Here is a 26,416-nt window from a genome sequence, read left to right as displayed (position 1 = left end):
AGAGAGAGAGAGAGAGAGAGAGAGAGAGAGAGAGAGAGAGAGAGAGAGAGAGAGAGAGAGAGAGACACGATGTTGATAGTTTAAAATGATGAGCCATGAGACCAAGTAAATTGAAGACTAACCATAACAAACCTCCAAGATGTGGGAAAGGAAGGAGGCGCTAGAGGAATCAAAAGGTCAGCAAAATTGACCTGATTTGTCCTTGCCAAAAGTGGGAGTTAAGATTGAACCATTAAGAGTAAAGTAGACGTCCTCAAGGAGGCGGAGTTTTATTCAACATAGGTCCAGAGTTCATTCTGATCAATTTTTAGCCAGAGTTATTTTGAAACCCAATTGGGTAGGATTTGTGTCACTCAACTCTCTAACATCAAGAAATTTCTAAGTCCAGTGTGGCTGGCCATGTGAAATAGTTTAGTGTTAAGTAAGTGTGATAATGATAAATAATTATAATAAACTTTGGTTTTTAATAGGTTACTAGGATAACACCGAATGTTAGGCTAGGCTACAACATATAGTGACGTTTCATGTATAATTTCGGCCAAAATTCTTAAAATCTGAGCCTACATTATGTACATAGGACGCAGTGGGATTTTTTAGGCCATTTTTTGATTAAAAAAGGCGTATAAGACGCACTTTTTTAATAAAAAAATGGCCTAAAAAATCCCACTGTGTCCTATGTACATAATGTAGGCTCAGATTTTATGAATTTTGGCCGAAATTATACATGAAACGTCACTATATGTTGTAGCCTAGCCTAACATTTAGTGTTATCCTAATAACCTATTAAAAACCAAAGTTTATTATAATTATTTATCATTATCACACTTACCATCACCGCAATTACTACTGCTAGTATTATAATCAATATCTAAGTTGTTATTATCGATATTTTCATTAAAATGTGTTAATATCATTATCGTCGTCTACAGCGCATCACCGCATTCCAACATTTACAGACTTACAGTACGTGTGCTGCCACCTATTGGTGATCATCTCGAGAGCTTTACAAATAACAAGGCTTCGTTCAGTTGGTAGTTGGCAATTCCTGCTAACATTCTCTTTACGCATAACAACATGGCTTCGATCAATTGTTGGTTGACAATTCCTGCTAGCATTCTCTTTAGGCATAATAACAAGGCTTCGTTGAGTTGATACTTCGTAACTCATGCTAGCATTCTCTTTTAAGAATAATAACATGGCTTTGTTCAGTTGCTCACGAGACTCGGGCCGTTACATAAGAAACATTTTTATTTATTGGATTTTACCCCTGCAAATATGGATACGGGAAGCAAGAGGCAAAGTTACACTATTCGCTACAAACTTCAAGTTATAGAATATGCTAAAGAACACGGCAACAGAGCAGCAGCAAGATATTTTGGTCCTCCTCCTACTGAAAAAATTATACGTTCTTGGAGGCTGCAAGAAAATAAACTACGGGGAGCAAAGAAAGGAAATCGTAACCTTCATTTTTCAGCCCACATTGGCCTGCAATTGTTTTCTTCTCCCCCAAATATTTTCCATAATCATTTTACTGTGCATCACCAACGTTGTCTGCACGCTTACAAACGATGGTGCTGCCACCTAACAGTATTCATATCAAACCAAGAGGCAGCTTTCAGCTGCAGTGATGAAACGTAGTAAATTCCAGAGCTTGATTGTATACTTTTATAATATATAATGGAGATATATAACATATTACTGTAGGTAACATCTTTATTAATGTTTCTGTTGATTCTGCCGGTAAGAAATAATGTTTACAAATGAATGTGTTGCAATCTACTGGTAAACCTATGAGGTAACTTTCAGCAGCAGACGAAACATTCGATCGTAGTAAATGGCTGATTGTATAATACATATTTTGATAAATATAAATATGGTAAATAACTTCTTTATTAATGTTTTTGTTGATTCTGTTGGTAAGAAACAATATGCATATGATAACCTAATACTACAGTTTTTACTTACCAAAATCATATGAGCATAGGCTAGGAAACCTTATTTTTTTTCCCTCAATGTCCTGCTGAAATTGGGGTGCGTCCTATGCAGACATGCGTCTTATAAGCCATCAAATATGGTAATCTCTGTTTTGCCCTGTCTGTGTAGAAACTACTTTGCGGCTCGCACCAGCCTATAACAACTTCGAAGATCTGTACATTTATTCAGTAAGGAACCACCAATAAACTAGACGACACCCAACCAGTATGTCACTCAATACTATCCTTACACTGGTGACCCCGGAGTGACCCGAAGGAGCTGGTGGCAGATGTCCAACCCACGATGAAGACCCACGTGCCAACAAACCCTTCGCTGCCTCAGCTTCCTGCCGTTCCCGAGCTCTCAGTAGATGTCCGATCCTCTGAGATGACCCACCCCACCACAGGAACCCTGGACGCCTCCTCCAGGCAGCCTGCCACTGCCCCCGAACTCGTACCAGACGACCTGACCAACGAAGGACCAGCCGACGTTATCCTTCACCCTGCTGCCGTCCTCCTCGAGTCCCTGCTGGCCGGCGCCGCCCTTCAGCCTCCTGCCCAAAGCCCAAGCCCTTCGTGCCCATTCCAATTGCCAGCAAGACGATTTCCACATCGGGGCCTTGCTTGTGGGGGGGAGTATTGTAAGGGACTGCATTGCAATCCTACGGGCACGTGTGGGTGAATCATCCAATGGACAAAAACAAGACAAAATATCCCACTTTCTCTCTCTCCCTCCCATGCGTCAGCTGGAGGATACCGCTCGAAGGAACGCAACTTCTACCGTACAATATTTCTGTCTGTTTCTCTCTAACCATTGTTGTCTCGATTCATGTACAATCACCACGACTTGCATTACCATGCAAGCATTCCAATCATGTACTCATAATGTTCCACCGAATCTTCTGTGTCAAACTGTATGTATGTTTCTCAATACTATCCTTACACTGGTGACCTCGGGGTGACCCGAAGGAGCCGATGGCAGACGTCCGATGGGAAACCGAAGGCCGGCTCTGCCGCTGCGGGACTTAGACTTTCCCTTGACTTTGCCTCGACCAGACATGATGAAAGGATCTCTCGTGCGATGCGTTAGCTCGAACCAACTGATCCTTTCATCATGTCTGGTTGTGGCAAATGAGGCAAAGTCAAAGTCCCGCAGTAGCAGAGCCGGCCTTCAGTTTCCCGTCGGACGTATACCATCGGCTCCTTCAGGTCACCAGGTCACCAGGGTAGTATTGAGAAACATACATACAGTTTGACACAGAAGATTCGGTGGAATATTATGAGTACATGATTGGAATGCTTGCATGGCAATGCAAGTAGTGGTGATTGTACGAGTACATGAATCGAGACAGATTAATGAATACAATGCAGTAGCATAATATATGTGAAATGGCGAGATGTTTGGCATCTTCACAAACAGAAACATACATACAGTTTGATACAGAAGATTCGGTGGAACATTATGAGTACATGATTGGAATGCTTGCATGGCAATGCATGCAGTGGTGATTGTACATGAATCAAGATGACAATGGTTAGGGAGAAACAGATGGAAATATTGTATGGTAGAAGTTGCGTTCCTTGAGTGAGAGAAAATGGGATGCTTTTGTTTTTCCTCTGTCTGGGTCCCTCCGAAGATATGACGCACGCACGCACACACACACTCGTGTGCTCGAATGAAACCGCCGTCGGTGTGACGGGTCTCTTACAGCTTTCCCAACCAGTGCCAGAGGAGTTAGGTTGACCTGTTGGGCAGCACAATTCAAGTCCACATATGGAGCACCTTCCAAACCACCTGCTTTTTTGGGGGAAGACAATCACAAGGGCTTCTCTGGGCATGTGAGAGCCGGACTCTGTTTACATCCTTGAGCTGTAGTTGGAGGACTGGATCTACAACTAATGCAAACAGTAACAGGCCCTGGATCTGTTCCAACTGCCATCAGGTACCCTGCATTGGGCCAGGAACCTGTGCACATCTTTCGTTATTCTGATTTGAGTCTAGCTGGAGAGTAACAACCACCAAGAAGGGTATTCCAACAGAGTCCCAGCAACAAAAAATGCTTGCTGGATGTGAGGAAGGACTTGTCACAATTAATTAGTATAGGATACTCTATAGGCACGGTAAGTAAGAGGCATTATTCCTGTGTTGGTGGTTTATTACAGAAGCGTCTTAATCCTACGGTGGGTACAGGGCAACTGACGTTCGCACCAAAATCTTGGCGCGGACGGAGTTAGGTAATGCAACTTACCACAGACATAACATTCCATTCAGTAGTATTACTGATATCAGCAACATGATACACACCTATCCTACATCCCCCTCCAAGCTGCGCATTACCGCAAATACAGGTATACTCAAAACTCACAATTAGAGACAAATTAAGGATATCATAATCAAGAAAAGGCAAAACAAAGAAAAAAAAATCAGCAAGGAATGGTTAATGGAAGCAAAACTTAATAACAGCTCAGCAAACACAATGCAATCTATTTTCCACCTTCGTAGTCCATCTAAGCTGGGCGTTTAGTTGGCCTTGAACTACGCCTACCAAGGGGTGGGGGGCTGCCGTGGCCAGCAGACACCTCCTGGTCCTGGGTACGTGGCACTTACTGAATGAATGTACAGAATCTTCGAAGATGTTATTGGCCTGTGCGACGCAAAGTAGCATCTACACACAGACAGAGCAAAACAGAGGTAATGTTTCAGACATTTGTGTTTGTTGGCAGACAAACAGATGGCGATTGTGAGAGACATAATAAATGTACGTTGATAAATCATATATCAATGGAAAGGCCAGGAAATTCCACATATGGACATTTGCATGAAATTCGAGACAGATTAATGCAGTGGCATAATATATGTGAAATGGCGAGACATTTGGCGTCTTCGCAGAAGCTTCGGTGGAACATTATGAGTACATGATCGAAATGCTTGCATGGCAATGCAAGTAGTGGTGATTGTACATGAATCTAGACAAAAATGGTTAGAGAGAAATAGACAAGAATATTGTATGGTAGAAGTTGCATTCCTTTGAGCGGTCCCCTCCAGCTGACGCATGGGAGGGAGAGAGAGAAAGCGGGATGCTGTCTTGTTTTTGTCCGTTGGATGATTCACACACGGGTGTACCCATAAAACCGCCAATGCGGTTCCTTACAGACTAACCGTCATCCAAATATAGAACTCTGATACCAAGCAGATGACTGTATCCTGCTAAAGATCCCAACACACAGGTGAATACTCGTAATGCAATACTAGGGCCAAAAGAAGGGTTAGAATGGGAAGTCTTTCTCTTTGAAGACAAAGTGCAGATACTTCCTTGACTGAGGATGTGCCGGGACATGGAAGTACATATCCTACATGTCAATAGAAATCTTCCATTTGCCCTTCTGATGGCCGCCAGGACCTAACTGAATTACTCCATGGAAAAGGGAGTAAAATGAACAAACTTGAGACTGGAAATGACCAATACTGGCCTCCAGCCCAGCTCCCCCACCCCAGGTCTTGGAAACACGTCAAATTGATGGTAAAGCCTCACTGACTAGTCTAAAATTGCTTCAATGGTCTCGTTGCATAACAAGTGTCTGACCTCCCCTTCCCAAACTCAGAACTTCTCCATGTGAAGAGTGTGGGGAGAGAAGGATATCAGGAATGTCGAGTGGGGTGGAAAAATAACAAAAGGTACCAAGTATCCTTCTCTGAGAACCATCGCTACCCAAAGTTCTTCTTGAAGCTTTGCCGAACACTTCAGAAACTCTACATGGCCTTCAGAGGATCTTTACAGCCTTCTTGAGTTGAGAGTTCAAAACATCAGTAATGGTTGTATTTGCAATTCTTTCACTCTGAATGCGAACGTTAATCAGTCACTGAAGCAGAACTCGAGAGCGGTTTGGGATATTTCACATGGATTTCACACGGACAAGGCAAAGATAACTTTTCTATTCTCCTGATTCGAGGAATCATGGGCGATGCTTTAAACTGTTGGGGGTTATGGAGACAAAGATGGGACGTGTCATAAACAGCTGCTAATTGTTGAATTGGACTACCATATAAGGTAAATATGTACACAGCTGTTCCTATTACTTTAACACTGAGGTGTAACAAAGAATAATAAGTTGTTCCTCCCTTAGGTTGGGAAATAGGTCTATTAAGGTGAAGTTAATACTCTGATGCCTCATCAAGAAACGTTGGCCCTTCAGGACTAATAGTGATACAACTACTGTGTTATTATTATCATCAATATTCCTCATATGTATCCACATACTGTATATACATACACATCCATATATATGTATACACCATACACACATGCACATTTACACATACATAACATTTACATATATTTTTCATAAGTTGTATGTTAACAGAAATCTTTCACATTTGCAACTGATCCCTGATCCTCTTTTCCTGCTGAGAGCAACCAGATTTGCTGAACAGCAGCACCAATATGCAGTAAATGTGCCTTGCTGCCAAACTTCTTAGTTCCAGAGATCCTTTATTCATCACGTCGTTGACTGTGCAACAGTCTCCCTGACGATGATTTTTAAAAATTTACTTACATTTAGTCTATCTATCTTTTACTTACATTTAGTCTATCTATCTATTAATTTACTTATTTTTTTCTAATAACTGATCTCTTTCCATATCTTCTTTCACCTTCTGTTACTTCTTTCAAATGAACACATATCCTTTGGAAGCTTGGTTCATCAACTGAATAATAATAATAATAATAATAATAATAATAATAATAATAATAATATATTTTTCTCATAGTAATTGAGCTGTCATGCTAAGAACGGAACACCAACTTCAAAGGTACTTCTACCCTCAAAATAGCCAAAGTACCTAGTCAATTAGAGAAGTCTTTATGTCCAATGTGCAGGAACTTGAGAGAGAAAAAACTTGCATCTTGAACAGAGAGAAAACGAAAAACTGATAGCTATTGTAATGCATAGCTCTAAGCAGGTTCATAAAACTGGAAACCAATGCAGTGGCATTCCAAGAAACAGCTTGAATTGATACACTTCTGAGACTGCCTCAAAATGTGCTTTACCAGAATAAGTTTTAACTTCTTACTCATTTTAACAGGAGCCAAGGTAGAAGCATATAAGAGAGTGCACATCAATGGATTATCTTCAGCAAACGGCATCAAAGCAGAACAACGCAAACTATGAATTGCTTAAAAGCTAAAGGAGAATCAACCAAAACAGGGTTGAAAACCATGAGGTCTAAAGGAAAAGTGAGACAGCACAAAACAGCAAATCCATGCACAAAGACAGTGAGGCGATAACACTAGAGAAGGAGACATACCTGTGAAAGTCAGCAATAACATCACAGGATGCTGGTGGTAAGCATCAGATGGCTGGAAGAGGGTTCTCGCATGACTTCACTATGAAACAAGGACGACAGCTGGAACCATCTGCACAAAACTTTATGAGGCAATTGCCAAGGTGTAAGAGCCCACTCTAGCACAAGGCTGGCTTAATCTACATAAGTGGCAGAAGAGGAAGAGCCGCTATACAAATTGGAAAAGTTGTCAAAAGGTGACGAACATAAGGTGACAGAGGGGGAATTGAGTATGAAGGGGAGAGTTACCATCAGAAACTAATGAAATAATGACAATATAGGGCAAGTAAATGATTAACAACAGAAGTATTGATGAGCAGCTCAGAACCTACTGAAGTAAATGAAATATGTATATAATCCCTAGATAATTCCACCAGTTCACACACATCATTACTCTCTCCAAAAAAGTATATGTGAACCAGTACAGGCGAGCACTAAACCCTACCAAATAAATAATTTGGAGAACACATTGAATTTGAGCTGTGGCCAGTTGAGAGAGAGGTGGTGAAGGGTACATACCTTGGCCCCGAGACATGCCTTGGTTCCTTGTCAGCAGAGCAGACCAACTGACACAGGGAAGTCCAAAGGGCGGGCTACATAGAGACAAAGGCCCCGACACATGCTCTCTCTCACAGGGGGACGGAAAAAGGTTGATTATAGGGGGAACCACAATCTTCACCCATTATATACACAGTCACATGTCTGTTATTATTATTATTAAAGTAGTTTAACCAGACCACTGAGCTGACTTTTAGCTCTCATAGGGCTGGCCTGAAGGATTAGATTAAAATATTAGGTCCAGGCATGAGGCCAAGTGCTAGGACCCTACAGATCATTCAGTACAATGATGAATGAATTAAAATGAAATTAAAAATTGCATTTAGGCACATCCTCTCATACTGAAACCCATACATACAATAAATACATTTACTCAGACTTCCTTCCATACATACTAAAAAGGTATATTAAAATTCAGAATATAAATTAAGCAACATTTTAACAAATGTTAAAAGGGTTTTTGTGCTTTTATCATTTACTTATTTTTATATTTTATAATTAAATTACAGTTCCTCAAGAACAACAAAATTGGAACAACTGAAAATATAAAAGATTTTGACAAAACTTCTTTCACTGATTTATTTCCAGAAGTTGACATTCGTTGTTGGTCATACTTTGGACACTCACATAACACGTCTGACTGTTATTATTACCCTGCACTCTGAGCACTCGGGAGCCGGGCCACGTGAGCTGTTCATTAACCCTTAAACGCCGACTGGACGTATCGTAAGTCGACTAAAATTGTCTGTCGGGTGACGAGTGGACGTACCGTACGTAGACTACAAAAAATTTAAACCTTCAGCCAACTTTGACTCGACCGAAATGGTCGAAAAACACAATTGTAAGCTAAAACTCTTACATTCTAGTAATATTCAATCATTTACCTTCATTTTGCAACAAATTGGAAGTCTCTAGCACAATATTTCGATTTATGGTGAATTTTTGAAAAAAACTTATTCCTTATGTCCACGCGGTAACTCGGCCGAAAATTTCAGAAATTCTTTCATCATTTTGTCGTAATTTTTGCACCATTTTATATTAGCCATTACATAAAGTTTTATATATGAAAAAGTGCGCAATTTTATGTAAAATACAACAAAAAACAACCCATGGTTGTAGCTTTTATCAGTTTTGAAATATTTTCATATAAATCATGATAAGTGCCAAAATTTCAACCTTTGGTCAACTTTGACTCGACCGAAATGGTCGAAAAACGCAATTGTAAGCTAAAACTCTTACATTCAAGTAATATTCAATCATTTACCTTCATTTTGCAACAAATTGGAAGTCTCTAGCACAATATTTCGATTTATGGTGAATTTTTTAAAAAAACTTTTCCCTTACGTCCACGCGCGGTAACTCGGCCAAACATCTCTGAAATTCTTTCGTCACTTTGTCGTAATGTTTGTACCGTTTTATATTAGCCGTTACATAAAGTTTTATATATGAAAATGTGCGCAATTCCATGTAGAATACAACATAAAATAATTCATGGTTCTAGCTTTTATCAGTTTTGAAATATTTTCATATAAATCACGATAAGTGCCAAAATTTCAACCTTCGGTCAACTTTGACTCGACCAAAATGGTCGAAAAACGCAATTGTAAGCTAAAACTCTTACATTCTAGTAATATTTAATCATTTACCTTCATTTTGTAACAAACTGGAAGTCTCTAGCACAATATTTCAATTTATGGTGAATCTTTGAGAGAGAGAGAGAGAAAAAAAAAAAAAAAAAAAAAAAAAAAAACTTCTTACGTCCCAAGACGGTAACTCGGCCTTCATCTCAGAAATTCTTTCATCACTTTGTCGTAATGTTTGCACCGTTTTATATTAGTCGTTACATAAAGTTGTATATATGAAAACGTGCCCAATTTCATGTAGAATACAACAAAAAAAAACAACTCATGGTTGTAGCTTTTATCAGTTTTGAAATATTTTCATATAAATCACGATAACTGCCAAAATTTCAATCTTCGGTTAAATTTAACTTGACCGAAATGGTCGAAAAACGCAATTGTAAGCTAAAACTCTTACATTCTAGTAATATTCAATCATTTACCTTCATTTTTCAACAAATTGGAAGTCTCTAGCACAACATTTCGATTTATGGTGAATTTTTGAAAAAAAATTTTTCCTTATGTCCGCGCGGTAACTTGGCTGAACATCTCAGAAATTCTTTCGTCACTTTGTCGTAATGTTTGCACTGTTTTATATTAGTCGTTACATAAAGTTTTATATATGAAACTGTGTGCAATTTCATGTAGAACATAACAAAAAATAACTTATGGTTGTAGCTTTCATCAGTTTTGAAATATTTTCATATAAATCACGATAAATAGAAAAAATTCTACCTTCGGTCAACTTTAACTCGACTGAAATGGTCGAAAACTGCAATTGTAAGCTAAAACACTTACAGTCTCGTAATATTCAATCAATTACCTTCATTTTGCAACAAACGGGAAGTCTCTAGCACAATATTTCGATTTATGGTGAATTTTAAAAAAAAAACTTTTTTTTACGTCCGTGTGTTACGAATTCATGCATCATTTTGTGATAATATTTTCTCTGTGTTGCTTTGATCATTTTACAATTTGTTATATACCAAAATCATTGCAATTTAGTGTAGAATACAAAGAAAAAAAATACCTTGTTAGCTTTAGCCGTTTTGCTCACAGCGTGATTTGTATACAATTATGTATGAAATTTTTTTCACGCTGTCATATATTTCAATATTTATATATGATAATGATATCTTTTTTCATTTCTGATGGTTGCATACTAAACTTCAGGCAATGACAAAAAAAGGAGCCAAAAATGAACTCTTAATCTTAGAAACTAAGCGTGCTGTGATTTTTTGAAAAAAACTTTTTTTCCGCTTCGGTGCTAACTCCCGAACGCCGCCGGCATACGGCAGACACTTTTGTAAATAGAGGCTCGGTGTTTAAGGGTTAAGTGCCCATATGTCAGACAAGTATGGCCAATGAACGCCCCGTATTCGCGGGGGATGCGTCCCACACACCCCGCGAATAGGTCAAATCCGCGAATGCTTAAAACCCCTCTAAAAACACTTAGAACTGCCCAGTTTGATAGCTTAAACCAAGAAAAACCCTGTAAAAATGCTTATACCTGAGTATTTTAATAGTTTTATCACAAAATTATATGAAAATTATATGAAAATACAGTAATTAGTGAATATTTCTCAGTGAAAAATACCGCTAATGGGCGAATTTTCCGCGAATGATGGCTAGATATGTTCCACAGAGCAACCCGTGAATGCGTGTCCATGAACCATGAGAACGCGAATACGGGGGTTTACTGTATTCTGAGACGTGTTAAAATTACTTGTGTGTGTCTCTCTCTCTGATATGATGAACTCCATTTTTTAACATTAGGCTTTATTTGTTTCAATTTATTACTTTCAGGTTCTTCATCCCATATACATTGCCATTTATTTATGATACCCATTTTTATGTGTGTTACATAATCAGTAACAGGGATATTCACATTTGATCTTGTCATGTGAATTGCTTCTTTAGCTGCTTTGTCTGCATCTTCATTTCCTTTGATCCCTGCAACATATTTCTACAATTTTTCCATTATTATATAAGTTATGGAGATATAATTTAATTTGTTGTACTATATTATTCTTTGATTTGTAACTTTGAATAGCTTCTATAGTGCTTCTCGAGTCACTAAAAATCACAAAATTATTTAATGATGATTCTTTAATTATTTTTATAGCTGATGCAATTCCACACAATTCTGCTGTAAATACCAAAGCACTATTAGGAAGAGAGATCTGATAAGTTTTGGCTTGAGACACTGCAGCATATCCCACCCCGTGTTCTGATTTAGATCCATCTGTATATATTGCGTAATGTGGACCTTTTCAGCTTATATGCTCTATTGTAAGTTGTCTATGGTGTTCTGATGTATATGAGTTACTTTTTGATAAATACTTGAGGTGTGTGCAAATTCTCATTTTATTCATTGTCTAGGGAGGAGGTGATTTTACTATTAAAGGCACTTGTATATTTATATTAACCCTTAAACGGCGACTGGACGTACTGTACGTCGACTAATATTGTCTGTCAGGTGCCAAGTGGACGTACGGTATGTCGACTACAAAAATTTTTTCTAAATATTCGAGGAAAAATAGTTATAGGCATAGTTTGCGAAAGATTTTAAATCACGGGCCATGAGGGATGCTGGGAGTTCACGGATCATGCTGTTGTTTTGTTTACAAGCGTTACCCAGCTGCGCATGCGCGAATTTCTTTCTTCTCGCACTACAAAGCATGAGCGACGTATCTCAGAAATTCTTTTGTCACTTTGTCGTAATTTTTGCACCGTTTTATATTAGCCTTTACATAAAGTTTTATATATGAAAATGTGTGCAATTTCTTGTAGAATACAAAAAAACCCATGGTTGTAGCTTTTATAAATTTTGAAATATTTTCATATAAATCACGATAAGTGCCAAATTTTCAACCTTTGGTCAACTTTGACTCGACCGAAATGGTCGAAAAACGCAATTGTAACCTAAAACTCTTACATTCAAGTAATATTCAATCATTTACCTTCATTTTGCAACAAATTGGAAGTCTCTAGCACAATATTTCGATTTATGGTGAATTTTTGAAAAGAACTTTTTCCTTACGTCCGCACGCGGTAACTCGGCCGAAAATCTCAGAAATTCTTTCGTCACTTTGTCGTAATGTTTGCACCGTTTTATATTAGCCGTTACATAAAGTTTATGTGAAAATGTGCGCAATTTCATGTAGAATAAAAAAAAAAAAAACAAATGGTTGTAGCTTTCTTCAGTTTTGAAATATTTTCATATAAATCACGATAACTGCCAAAATTTCAACCTTTGGTTAACTTTGACTCGACTGAAATGGTCGAAAAACGCAATTGTATGCTAAAACTCTTACATTCTAGTAATATTCAATCATTTACCTTCATTTTGCAACAAATTGGAAGTCTCTAGCACAATATTTCAATTTATGGTGAATTTTTTAAAAAAACTTTTTCCTTACGTCCGCGTGCGGTAACTCGCCCGAAAATCTCTGAAATTCTTTCGTCACTTTGTCATAATGTTTGCACCATTTTATATTAGCCGTTACATAAAGTTTTATATAAGAAAATGTGTGCAATTTCACATAGAATACAACAAAAAATAACTCATGGGTGTAGCTTTTATCAGTTTTGAAATATTTTCATATAAATCACGATATAGAAAAAATTTGACCTTTGGTCAACTTTAACTCGACCGAAATTGTAAGCTAAAACACTTACAGTCTAGTAATATTCAATCAATTACCTTCATTTTGCAACAAACGGGAAGTCTCTAGCACAATATTTCGATTTATGGTGAATTTTTGAAAAAAAACTTTTTTTTACGTCCGCACGTTACAAATTCATGCATCATTTTGTGATAATATTTTCTCTGTGATGCTTTGATCATTTTAAAATTTGTTATATACCAAAATCATCTCAATTTAGTGTACAATACAACAAAAAAAATTACTCCTTAGCTTTAACTGTTTTGCTCACAGTGCGATTTGTATAAATTATATATGAAATTTTTTTTCGCACTGTCATATATTTCAATATTTATATATGATAAAGATATTTTTTTCATTTCTGATGGTTCCATACCAAACTTTAGGCAATGACAAAAAAAGGAGCCAAAAATGAACTTTGAATCTTAAAAACTAAGTGTGCTGTGATTTTTTGAAAAAAAACTTTTTTCCTCTTCGGCGCTAACTCCCGAACGCCGCCGGCATACGGCAGACACTTTTGTAAATAGAGGCTCTGCGTTTAAGGGTTAATGGATATCAGGACATATTCACACACTGTATGTGTATTCATAATGTTTTAAAAAATGTATAGTACAGGTAATACATCTTTAACTATTTAAAACTATGTGCTCTATTTAAAACACACGCACTTACATCATCATCACATGAGCGAAACGTTCTTTCTCAGACAAAATACTGTACAGGTAAAACCTGATTGACTGGCTGGTTGCCATGGAGAGCTATTAGCCAGTGACAGCCCTCTACTTCTGTTCTATTTTTAGACATTTCGATCACAAATTGTGTAAGGCACTAAGATTGAACATTGCCTTGATCGTGATTATTTGACTGAAGCTTGCAAAAATTACTCAATAAATTGCTTTATATAATTATTTCTCCATGAAAACAAGAATTTAACAATCTCACAACAGTCTGTCATAGGTCCTATTCTTGGACCTACCTCAAATGTACGACTGCAAACTGATGACGACGTTAGTAACAATAAAGAACAATCCTCTCCAAGATCGATAAAATGAAATGTATTTTATAACTGTACTTATCATTAAAGGTCACAAGTTGAATTACAATTATTCTGACCACGTATATTTTTGCATTTTACAGAATAGTTTTGTTCAAAAAACGTTAATGAACATATGTTGTTAACTGTCCCACTATTTTATTAGTGATGATCTTAATTATCTCACATTCATTTAACAGTACAGGCAGTCCCCAGTTATCAGTGATACGGTTTTCCAGCTTGTCTAGCGACGAAAATCTTCAACTTTCGGCGCCAAAAATCGCCAATTTCCGCTTATCGGCACCGATAATTGGGTATTGGCACTGATACATACCTACCAGAGGCGCCGATAACCAAACATCGACGATTTTCAGCACTATTCAGCGCCGATAAGCCCCGAAAATCGCCGAAAAAATGCTGATTTTCGGTTACTGGCGATTTTCGGTATCTTCACGCCGTAAGAACGGAACCTCCACCAATAACCAGGAACTGCCTGTATACTAATATAAATAATAATAAACTATAATGAATAAATAACTGTACTGGAAAACACAAAAAAAAAGGGAAAAAATACGTTTTTGCTGCAGTAGTGATGTCTGATTATGCTCCTGACCCCACAGTTCTGAAATCCGAAAAATTCCGAAAACTGAAACAAATTTGGCCCTGGGGATTTCAAATAAAGGATTGTGCACCTTATTGTGATAGTCATTTAGTACATTCCAGTAGGCTTTGTATGAAATTTACCATAAATACTACAGTTGTAAACGTGTGTTACCATGATAGGCTACCAGGGCGCCACTAAGGTTTGCTCACATCTGCTCATGGCAAATGGCTGAAAGGCAAGCTGCAGCTGTATCATTAAGCCATTTTTCTTAAGTTTATGATAACAGACATAATTTGGCTTATTTTTTAATATTTTACTAATTACTGAAATAATTAGGCTTGTTTTTCAATGTTTTTTTATTAACAACAATTTTTGTGCCTACCCAGTACAGTACCTGGCATAGCCTATGGTGCTCGGAGCTCAGTCTCCCAACAGTAATACAGCCACACTGGACATAAGGCAGTTTTTTTTATACATTTTAAAATAAAAGAGTTTGTCAAACACGGTATGTTATTTAACTCGGAACTTATTTAATTGTAATTTACATGTAAGGTTTTGTATAAAAAGGTGAGGTTAGGGTAATAACTGGTAGTCAAGAATGGATTAATCCATTTTCAGTTATTTCTTATGGAAAAAATTTAGTCAGATCTTGACTGAACCGCATTTTGATGCTTCTTCTTGAATGGATTAGTGTTAAGGTCAAGAGTTCTACAGTACAGTCATTAACCAGCAGAAACGGACTGACGCTATTAAGCAGTGTTGTACCCTTCCTCCCCTGATAGTGGGCGGGACCTTGTCACCTACACTACAGCAATGGAATGCTACCGCGAATTTCAAATTTTTAGCTGCTGCGAGATTTAGAAACATAGGCTATGCAATAATTACTTGGTAAGTTACATATATAAAAATTTACATTTAACTTGAAAGACTCATATTCTACAGAATTACAGTCAGAAATATTAATACCACCTGGATCAATTGGTGCAGCAGATACAGAAGCAGGTGATGCTGCTGCAACTTTCATAGCTGTCCCATTATTATCAGAAGCAGAAACTGAAATTGTTAAAATTCCTTCTCTCTCCACTCCAATAAGGTAAGATGAGTATGTACCATCATTGCCTGTCACATCACCTGAAATATTTTTTAATTCTTAAACTAAATTTTTCCAAAAAGTAACATTAACAATTTCCAGCTATTCCATATATGTTCAGTAGTGCACAAATCAATTTTTGATAAATGTCCCAATCATCTAACCACTATTCTGATACAATTAGTCACACTGTATATCTTTCAATGGCAGTACCTTTGTGAACGAATTATGTGTTTTAAAAATCTCCTTTTTTTTATGCATGCTGATGTGACATAAGGACGCAAGAATATATCTAAATATTTCACAATCCATATTTAGCAACTATAAACTCGCCTTACACAACTGATAGTTAGACAATAACTTCAGTGACTTTTGCTTAGCAAGTACACTTTTGTAGTCACTACACTACTGACATCACTAAATAATTTATGATTAGCTGTTGACTATTTATATTGGAATTTCTGGGTAAAAAAACTATTTCTAATTCTTCTCTCTGCACACATACATTTTCATATTGTCTTTAATTACCTTCTGAATCTTTTTACCACATCCAAATCACAAGCAAATCACAGCAATCACCTTTCATTTTTTTCCTGTATGGGAATATTGTTTGCAGCAACTTGTGAGGCACACTTTACATGCGACTAAAGTTTCTTGGTAATGAAACTTCAGCCATAACTGCATTGTTTTCTGCCTTTCATTTTTCATCCATTTCCTTTAGTCTCTTTGAACCTAACTTTCCAACTTCAACTTTATCTTGCTCCAATTTTTAGCTCTCTTTAAAGAGGTGTCTTTGTGCAAGCCTTATAAGTCTTACTGCGTGACCTGATGTTCCCTTAACCTATTTTAATAATGATGAGAAAATACCTTCAGTTATTAAAATCACTCTAATCACTCAGCACATGTACACATAAAACATACCTTTCGCCATATTTAAGTTTTCCTTCAGCTAATCTTAATTTTCAGAATTACAAAGTCCACATAACATCAAAACCTCTGGGTTTACTTCATCACTTTTTATTCATTTATCATTTATTTTCCTTATCTTGCACCAGACTTTCTAGGATTTAAAGTGCATTTTTGGCAAAATACATCAAACAAACTCTAGATCTAGTTTCTGGAGACCAAACCTTGTTTAAAACAGCAAACAGATTAACACTGTCTGGCAAGATGACTTCTAGAGGCCCCACCAATCAACCTGCTGAGACAAACCCCAGAAGCAATTGAATGCAAATCCATATTCTATCCACACTAGTATCTAAGGAACTCCAAACTTAGCTGCACTAGCCTCAGTGGTTTTTAAAGGAACAGATACCTGACAGTGTTAATGCACTGAATATTGAAAATTCCAAAATCAAAACTCAAGAAATTTAACCCTTAGTTTATAAACACAATGTAACATACCCTACTAGGGACACAAAGTACCACTTACCAAAGCGTCATTCTACCTCCTCTAGGGAAGCAATTTTACCATAAGGGCAATAGGAAGTACGAGTACTGTAGTTCATTGTGGAGAAACTGAGGCAAAACCAGGTAAAAAATATAAAAATATCTCATTTTCTTTTCTCTCTATTACATCTGTAACCTCTAGTCTCTACATCTTTTTTCAGTTTTCCTTGTTACAGAAAAATGTAAGCATACCTAATTTTGGTAATATGCATTTCCCATACACAAAGACAGGACTAAGCCAATAGTGTACTGAAAATCCACTAAGGGCACTTGACAGGCAAAATAAAAATGTTGCATATACTGTTTTTTTTACTGTTCTTTTATTATAAAAATAAATTAAATACCAAATATGTACAACACTTTTCTCTGATCAACAAACTTAGAAATGGCTGGTGTATTTACTGACAGCCTAGCACATCCGGCCATGACCAATGTGGTACATTATTGCAAATATTTTTTCAGCAAAATTAATAGTGTCACATACCTAATACGAATGAAATTGGTGTGCTGTTTTCTGTAATAAGCAAAACAGCTTAAATGCTGCTCAAAAAATATATTTCTTTTTTAGTAAGCTTTACCTGATTTCTCTGTAATATACTTAAAAGTAGTGAATTGTAGCCAACATATATATGATTATTTCTCCTGGATGTTACCATTTTAAAATTACATATTTGACAAAACTATAAACAATTCACTACTTCAGCAAAGCTTATGAGCAGCATAAAGGACCTGACTGTTGATTAAAGAATAGAAGGAAACAGGTCCAGAAGGCTCCTGAAGCATACAGAAACCCACTGTAAAAATATTATACTCGATCAGCTCCTACCTAAATACGGATCTTTAGTAACTTTGGTGTCAAGAGATTTTGGTAATCAGAAAACATATCTGATTCTCAGTTCTTACCACTTATATGATGACTGACCCAGTGTTCCCAACAGTCTTGAGAATTAAATGCCCAAGTAATTACCACAAAGTGTTTTAAATACAAAAATGTCTTGAAAATTCATTTTAAGGAAAGGATACATATTGTAATCATCATTAAAAAATAAAAAATGGTTAAAATGTACTTTAAACAAAGAAAAAATACATAAATAATCATATGTCAATGCTAAAAGCAGTGACTGGCTTGCATTCACAATGTTAATATCAGCGTGTTGATGTGGTCTCGTGAATGTGTGCATAAGTAAAACGGCTGGAATACTCAAAAACACATCAGGAAAATACCATCACCTTCAAAAGGTTTTATAACTTCAGTGCAATAGGATTATATGTACATCATGACAAACTAAGAGAAACCTAAATCCAACAATTTGTTTCTTGTCAAGAAGGCTGTACATGAATGATGGACTGATAAGAAGGGCAGTTCATATGACCTTTGGTGAGCTAAAGAGAAGTCAAGGTAACTAAAAGGGATAACAAACTGCTGTAAATATAACAAATGCCCTCACATTTCATGGAAAAAATTGTCTTTTATCCTTAATAAGGAAGATCAGGCTTGAATACAAACAACACAAAGCACAGAAATGTGTAGTGAGCTTGCATAAACATGTATCTTACAAGCTGTTTCTTTTGAAATCCTGTGCTAGTTTTTATTAGTTAAAAAAATTGCACAAGTTCAAATTGCCATTCGTACGTAAAGCATACTTTTCACACCCTCCTAATGTAATACAAAACTATGATAATACTACCTTCAATACCATTGTCCCAAAGTTTAAGGTCAAATGAATAAACATCTTCTAATCCCTGAACTCGTATTGTAGCAATAAGTTCCGCGAACAAAATTGGATGAGTTCCATCTGACAACTGTAAAGATAGAAAATAATTTATGCTGTTACAATTGCTATTAGAGAAAAATAAAAATTCTGAAAAGTTACCTACTAACACTGTAAAAAGACCATACCTAGAAACCATGGAAAATGTACAACCTGGCATGACTGTTGATCAGTTAGAAGAGAAAAACAATTTCAAGCAAGTCAAACCTGTGATTGATTTTTCTTGGCAAAGTGTACCATAAAAAGAAAATAGCATCTCCAAATCCTAGCACTTTCTACACAACACCAAGTTGATACTATTTCTGGAAATAACCTTTGTAGACAACTAGTACTGCAGGACTGATTAAATCATTTATTTCTGGTGACTGCCAAGGAGCTATTGTGTGAAAGCCATCATATTAGTCTTGAGTTATATTTGGTTTACTTTAAATTTTTTGCATTTGGAAAGAAAATGGTTATAACAATAAACAATATCAGTACCAAAAATATTATGATTTTTTAACTAAAAGACTAGTTGAGGAATGTGGGAGCTTCTGGAGTCTCACCCAGCCTGAGGACTATAAGTTTATAAATAAAAAAACAACAGAAATCTCATCAATTGTCACTTTTCACATCTCCAGCCTGGCATGTTTTCCTTCGTTCTTCTCCTCTGAATCTACCTATAGCTTAGTAGTTGATGAGAGACCACATTCCTTTTCCCTTGATTTCTCTAAATTCAAATAAAATTACCTTTTTCAGAACAGAATACCCTATTACTCAAAATTATTTCAATCAAGTCTGACTATCAAACATAGGACATAATATACTGGCTTCTCAGAAACATTCTGCGGCTCAATCTCCACCATAAACTTTTCGTTCTTTTTCCAAATGAATAAACATTTTCCAACGAGCGTTCGTGTATGCCTGACAGCGATGCCCTGGACTCCACTCAGGGTTTGAACAATCAAATACGGATATTTCCAGATGTAGCATGCGCTTCTAATCTTAAAACCGTATGTGATTGTTTTTTATTCTTCATCCCTAATACTATTCCTAGGTTAAGACATCAGTTGTCTTCATGCCTTCTCCAAATAATATATCAAAAGCATCTACCTCTGCTGAATCCTCTAAATCTTCCCTAACTTTATCACACCATCTAATCTTTTGTTTCCCTCTCGAACTTCTACCCATAATAGGTTCCATCCAAGCCCTCTTCACTCCTTTGTCCCCACTCATCCTTATCATTTGCACGTACCATCTCAATCTCGACTCCCTTATTGTATCAGCAATCTTTAGAACTCTGAATTGCTTTTGCAACATGTATCATCTCCTAGATCTATTAATCAATTGGTTAAAGTAGTCTCATACTTTCCACTTCTGCAGTCTACCTAGGCATGGCATTAGGACACATTAGCAGGCTTAGTAAATCCCTAAAAGACAAACTGCAAAACTGATACTGGTTATTCAGCAGTTTTAACAACTTCTGAATCCCCCAGCCAAGTTGTGGCAGTCCTTTTAGGTAATCTAACCTCCTGGTAAAGCTTGTTCCACAAAGCTATTTCTGTTTGAGGTTTCTGCACCTGCAGTTGACAAACTCTCATGATTCAATATCAAGCTGTTTTAGGGCATTCAATTCCCAACCTTTTTCTATCCCCAGTGATACTAGACTAATCAGAACCTCACCGTAGACGGATATCATCTTGTTTAGTCCTCCAGCCTAAACAGCAATTCTGGCTAATTATGACTGATGGTTTTCCATGGACCAATTTCAGCTTTTACAAAATAAGACCAAATTTTTCATACACATACCCATCAATCACAATGAAATAACTTCATCCCAGTCCCCTCATTCTTGGTGTGTATACATGAAAGAATGTTGACTATTTCTGCCTACTGACAGGTCAAAGGTGTACGTATAAAGTTTCATAAAGTGTAAGGAAGGTATTGAGTGACATACTGGCTGGGTGCTGTCTAGTTTATTACTGGTTCCTTACTGAATACATGTACAGAATCTTCATGGTTGTTATTAGCTGGTGCGAGCCGCAATGTAGTTTCTACACACAGACAAGACAAAACAGAGATTATGTTTCGGACATCTGTGCTTGTCAACAGACAGACGGCGATTGTGAGAGACATAATAAACATACAATGATAAAACATATATCAATGGAAAGGCCAGGAAATTCCTCACATGAACATTTGCATGTGATTCGAGACAGATTAAAGAATACAATGCAGTAGCGTAATATGTGTGAAATGGCGAGACGTTCGGCGTCTTCACAAACAGGAACATACATACAGTTTGATACAGAAGATTCAGTGGAACATTATGAGTACATGATCGGAATGCTTGCATGGCAATGCAAGTAGTGATGATTGTACATGAATTGAGACAACAATGGTTAGAGAGAAATAGGCAGGAATATTGTATGGTAGAAGTTGCGTTCCTTTGAGTGATCGCCGCTGACGCACGGGAGGGAGAGAGAGAGAGGGATGCTTTGTTGTCTTGTTTTGTCCGATGGCTGACTTGCACACACGTGTGCCCATAGGACCTCCATGCGGTCCCTTACAAAAGTCACAAAATGGCTGATTTTCTATTTAGCTCCTGGGTTTGACTGAAAAATGTTTTATCATATATAAGTAATACAAATTGGACAATGGCAAAGAGTGGTGTAATGCAGGAGACACTTACATTTAAGAATGGCAGTCCCTAGTACGCTGTAATAGTTAGTGACCTTTGTAATCAGACTATTTAAGCAAGAGTTTTGCCAGCTACTTCATGCCTATGATTTAGCCATGACATCAGAGTCAGGGGAGCCTAACAAGGAAAATTTGGGTATTGCCAATGAGTTTAGAGTATGAGAGGTTTGAGACAACTTTACATAAAGCAGAAAGTGGTGGTCATCAGTAGAGCTATAGAATCAGAGGAGCGCCAAATTAAAATACCTGAACAGGTAAACCATTTGATGAACTTTAAATACCAGTAGAAAAGGACAGATGAAAGAGGTCAAGGATACACGTCACAGAGTGAATATTTCTCAGATGAATGAACACACCAAGAAGGATGCAGGATGAAATATTCAGAATGGTTAAAAAAGGGATTTTGACAAAGGAAAAATCTATTTCTGAGGAAGGTCCCATGTCACCCGGTGAAATTCCATTACAGCACGAATTTCTAGGTATAACAATGCTAGATATACCAGAGAAAAAGAGCTTTCAGGAAAGCTGGGGTTACTACCCCCAGTCGAGCGTCTTCTAGGAAGGCATCGGTATAAAGAAGGGTGAGTGAAATACCACTACCACGGAAACCTACTCGAAAGATCTCTCCCTACCAAAATCCCCGGAACAGAGCGGTGAGCCGTTACAGCCCCTGCACTCAACACCCGCCAGGACGGCGACACCAGCGCCACCTACCTCATTCCATGCTAGCACTAACCCCAGACTTGGCATGTGCAAGTAGGGGGGGGGAGTACTAGGTGATCCAGGGAGGGTCACCGGGTGACACGGGACCTTCCTCAGAAATAGATTTTTCCTTTGTCAAAATCCCTTTTCTGAGTTCAGTCCCGTGTCAGCCGGTGAAATAGTAATAGAGAATCATGCCAAGGCTGTAACTACAAGGAAAAAAAGGGGGTAATCTGAAGAAAAAGGCAAAAAATTTACGAAAATAATTTTAATCAAGTAATCTCTTCCATGTAGCAAGAATACTAAAACTAAGGTATACTAAATCTAAGGCACATCAAAAAACTTAATACTATGAAACGAGGGGAGGTCCCCGGTACGACGGGGAAGAAGCCCCAAAAATCTTAAAATTACTTAAAGCTAGGTGAAACATGAAATGTGCATAAGATAATTGCAAATACAACCTTAATACTATACACGTAAACTTAGGCTAAACACGTAAGAGACAAGATCAATGAAAATTAACATATACATATATCTGGGGTACGTGGAGCCAAATAAAAACCGTCCAGTACCCCATAAGAAAAAACAATCATGGCATGTCAGATTACACTTTTCCATCAGTAGATACAAGATACATCAATATGAGGAGCCAGGCAGTGAGGTATAATCAACCAGGAGAATAAGCAGAGAAGTAAATGAGGCAGGCGGGCGGGGGGGAAAAGGAAAGGATAAGGATATGATTAGTTAAGGTGGGGAGATGACACTTCCCACTGCTATGGTAGAAAATTTCAGGGCTTCGAGCGATTTTAAATAGTGGCGTTTAAACACTAGAGGTGATTTCCAACCCGTAAATTTAGATAACTCTGAGAAGTCCATATTATGAAAGTAATTAATAGAAGTAGCAACTGCTCGAATATCATGAACTTTAGGAACTGAATCTGGGTTGGCCTGTTTAATGAAATACAGAATTTGTTGTCTTATAGCATTCAGTGAAAGAGTACCACCTTTCTCCCTGATAAAAGAGGACCCGACTTACTCTGTGGAGTTCTTAAAAGGTAAGATTTAAGTGTATAAACTGGACATAAAGACTGGTCTTGAGGAAGGGGCACCACCTTCCAAGGAGACCACCTGTCCTGTGGGTCTTCGTTCTTAGCTAAAAATCTAGGGTCAGGGGAAAGGAGGACCTCTCCAGACGGGAGGAAGTTTACAAAATTATCACCTCTAGTGAGAGCCGACAGCTCTGAGATTCTAGCACCTGAAGCCAAGCTAATCAAAAATAAGGTCTTCCTTAACAGATCCTGATAAGAGCAATGAAAGTTATCCAACTCTGATGCTAACTTAAGGACGTCATTGAGAAACCACGTAACAGAATGTGGGCGTGATACTGGTCTCAGACGAGCGCATGCTCTGGGGATGGACGAAAAATAGGAATCTGTAAGGTCGATTTTAAAGCCGTAAAGAAATACTTTCTTCAATGCTGACTTGACTGTGGTAATAGTGGCCGGAGCAAGGCCTTTTTCAAACAGTGATCTAAAGAAGGAAACTCCTAAATTAGTCGTCATGATTTTGGCTTCAGATGCTTTCAGGAAGGAGGCTAATTTTTTTACTGCTGAGTCATACTGTCTAAGAGTAGAATCTCTTTTATCTGATTCTAAAAACAGAGTGTTGACAGGGTCAATGTTCGCTCCTTTTTGGGCTGCGAATTTTATAAAGTCCATAAAACTAGGGCATTCTGAATCCTTGAGGAAGCTGACACAGTCTTGGTTTGTACTGTCTGGGTCAGAATGGGCTTGGGAATCCGAAGACTCCGTAATCCCAGTTCCTGAAGGAGAGGGAACCAATTGCTCTTTGGCCAGTAGGGGGCTACTAGGGCTGGTTGACCCTTGAATGTCCTGAGTTTGTGTAATACTTTCAGCAGTAAATTTATTGGAGGAACAGATAAATCTTCTCCCAATTGTTCCAATCTACTGTCATTGCGTCTGTGGCGAACGCCTGAGGGTCCAGGTTGGGGCCACGTAACAGGGGAGCTTGAAGTTGCTCTCCGTTGCGAACAGATCCACTTGGAGGCCCGGAACCCGGCGGCAAATCCATTTGAAAGATTCCATGTCCAGGGACCACTCCGTCTCCAACGGAGTAGCCCTGGACAGGGAATCCGCCACCACGTTCGTGCACCCGCTAGGTGGGTGGCTGACAGGTGCCAGCCGTGCTTGTTCGCCAGGGAGAAGATAGCAACCATTACTTGGTTTACTCGACCTGATTTGGAGCCGCCCCTGTTGATGCAATGAACTACCACTGCGCTGTCCAACACCAGCCTGATATGAATCCGGTTGGGGGCGGATTTTCTTCAGAGTTAGAAAGACCGCCATAGCTTCCAGGGTATTTATATGGAACTGCTGAAACATTGTGGACCACGTTCCTTGTACTTTCTGTTTTGGTGAATATCCCCCAGCCGCTTAGGGAAGCGTCTGTGTGGACAACTAGTGCCGGAGGGGGAAATTGAAGCGGAACTGTTTTGGACAGGCCTCTGACTGTGGTCCAAGGCCGCAGTCTTGTCTTTAAGATTCGAGGGATAGAGGAGACCTTGTCTCTGAGCTTGACATTTGCTCGACTCCGCCACACTCTGTTTATGTCTTTTAATTTAGCTTTTAAGAGCAGGTCTGTCACTGAGGCAAATTGAAGAGACCCAAGGACTCTTTCTTGGGATCGGCGGGATGCAGATGGATTTTTGAGGAATCTCCTGGTGAGAGATGCTATCTCTTTCCTCTTGGGAGGCGGGAGAGATAACGTGTGAGAGGACAGATCCCACTGGAGACCCAGCCACTGAAACCGGGACTCCGGAGTCAGGCGGGACTTCTCTCTGTTCAGCTGAAAACCTAGCGACTCCAGGAAATTGATGACTATGGACGTAGCCTTCTGACACTCCGGAACTGTTGGTGCCCAAATTATCCAATCGTCAGATGCGCTGCTAGGGATATCCTCAAGACCGGAGTTGTTGCACTACCGTGTCCGCCAGCTTGGTGAATACCCTGGGCGCAATGTTCAGACCGAAGGGCATGACCCTGAAGGAGTAGGCTTGATTCCCGAGTTTGAAATCGAGGAACTGAGAGAAGTTCCGCGCAATCGGGACGTGATAATAAGCGTCTGAAAGATCGATAGAGGTGGTGACGGCTCCACGCGGAAGTAGGGTCCGTACCTGAGCTACCGTAAGCATGCGAAATTTGTCGCATTTTATGTAGAGATTTAGACGCGACAGATCCAGGATCACTCTTTGCTGATCGGAGTCTTTTTGGGAACAGTGAATAACCTGCCTTGAAACTTTAGGTGCCTTACTTTCTTTATTGCTCGTTTGTTGAGCAATTCTGTTACGTAATCCTGTAGGATTGATGTGGGTGGCTGGTAAAATCTGGTTAGAGGAGGAGGGTTCTTGATCCAGCTCCACCCTAGTCCTTTGGACACAATGCTGTGTGCCCAAGGGCTGAAGGTCCATTGGTCCCTGAACCAATACAGGCGACCACCTACCAGGTTCTCTCAGTGGGAGGGAGCGGGTTTATTCCCCTACCACGTCCAGGCCTTCCTTGGGGTGGTGTTGGGCTTTCCTCTATGAGGGACTTTGCCTCTTCCTCCTCTTGCAACCCTATTAAGGCCCTCATATGTGGGGTTGTACGCTGGTGAAGCCACATAAGAGGGTGCAGCTGGTTGGACCAGCACATATTGTTGGGGGTGAGCCTTGGAGGTAGAAGGCTGGGCTACTGCCGAGACCGGGACGGCTTGGACTACCGCCTGATGGTGGGGCCTCTTATGCCTCCTGAAGCGTTTGCCTCCTCTCGTCTGGGGGCCGGCCGATTCTGGGGTCTTGCGCTTATAGGCAGAAATGCCCCAGCGAGAGCGCAGACTCTGATTGGCCCGTGTAGCCTCGGCCATAACGCTT

The 26,416-nt window shown here is 38.7% G+C and overlaps 1 protein-coding gene across 1 annotated transcript in view; it reads right to left on the bottom strand.

Moving 5' to 3' along the window:
* The window catches only part of LOC136850788 (calcium-activated chloride channel regulator 1-like), a 308,332-nt gene that overhangs the window by 20,542 nt on the left and 261,374 nt on the right, over positions 1-26,416 (bottom strand). Inside the window, exons 13-14 of the mRNA XM_067124788.1 lie at positions 19,024-19,138; positions 15,766-15,927 (exon numbers count right to left, since the gene is read on the bottom strand). Coding sequence (XP_066980889.1) covers positions 15,766-15,927; positions 19,024-19,138 — 277 coding nt within the window. The remainder of the gene's footprint in view (positions 1-15,765; positions 15,928-19,023; positions 19,139-26,416) is intronic.

This window comes from Macrobrachium rosenbergii, chromosome 3 (genome assembly GCF_040412425.1).
Source record: "Macrobrachium rosenbergii isolate ZJJX-2024 chromosome 3, ASM4041242v1, whole genome shotgun sequence".
In the NCBI taxonomy this organism is placed as follows: Eukaryota; Metazoa; Arthropoda; class Malacostraca; order Decapoda; family Palaemonidae; genus Macrobrachium; species Macrobrachium rosenbergii.
This window is presented reverse-complemented; position numbering and strand designations above follow the sequence as displayed.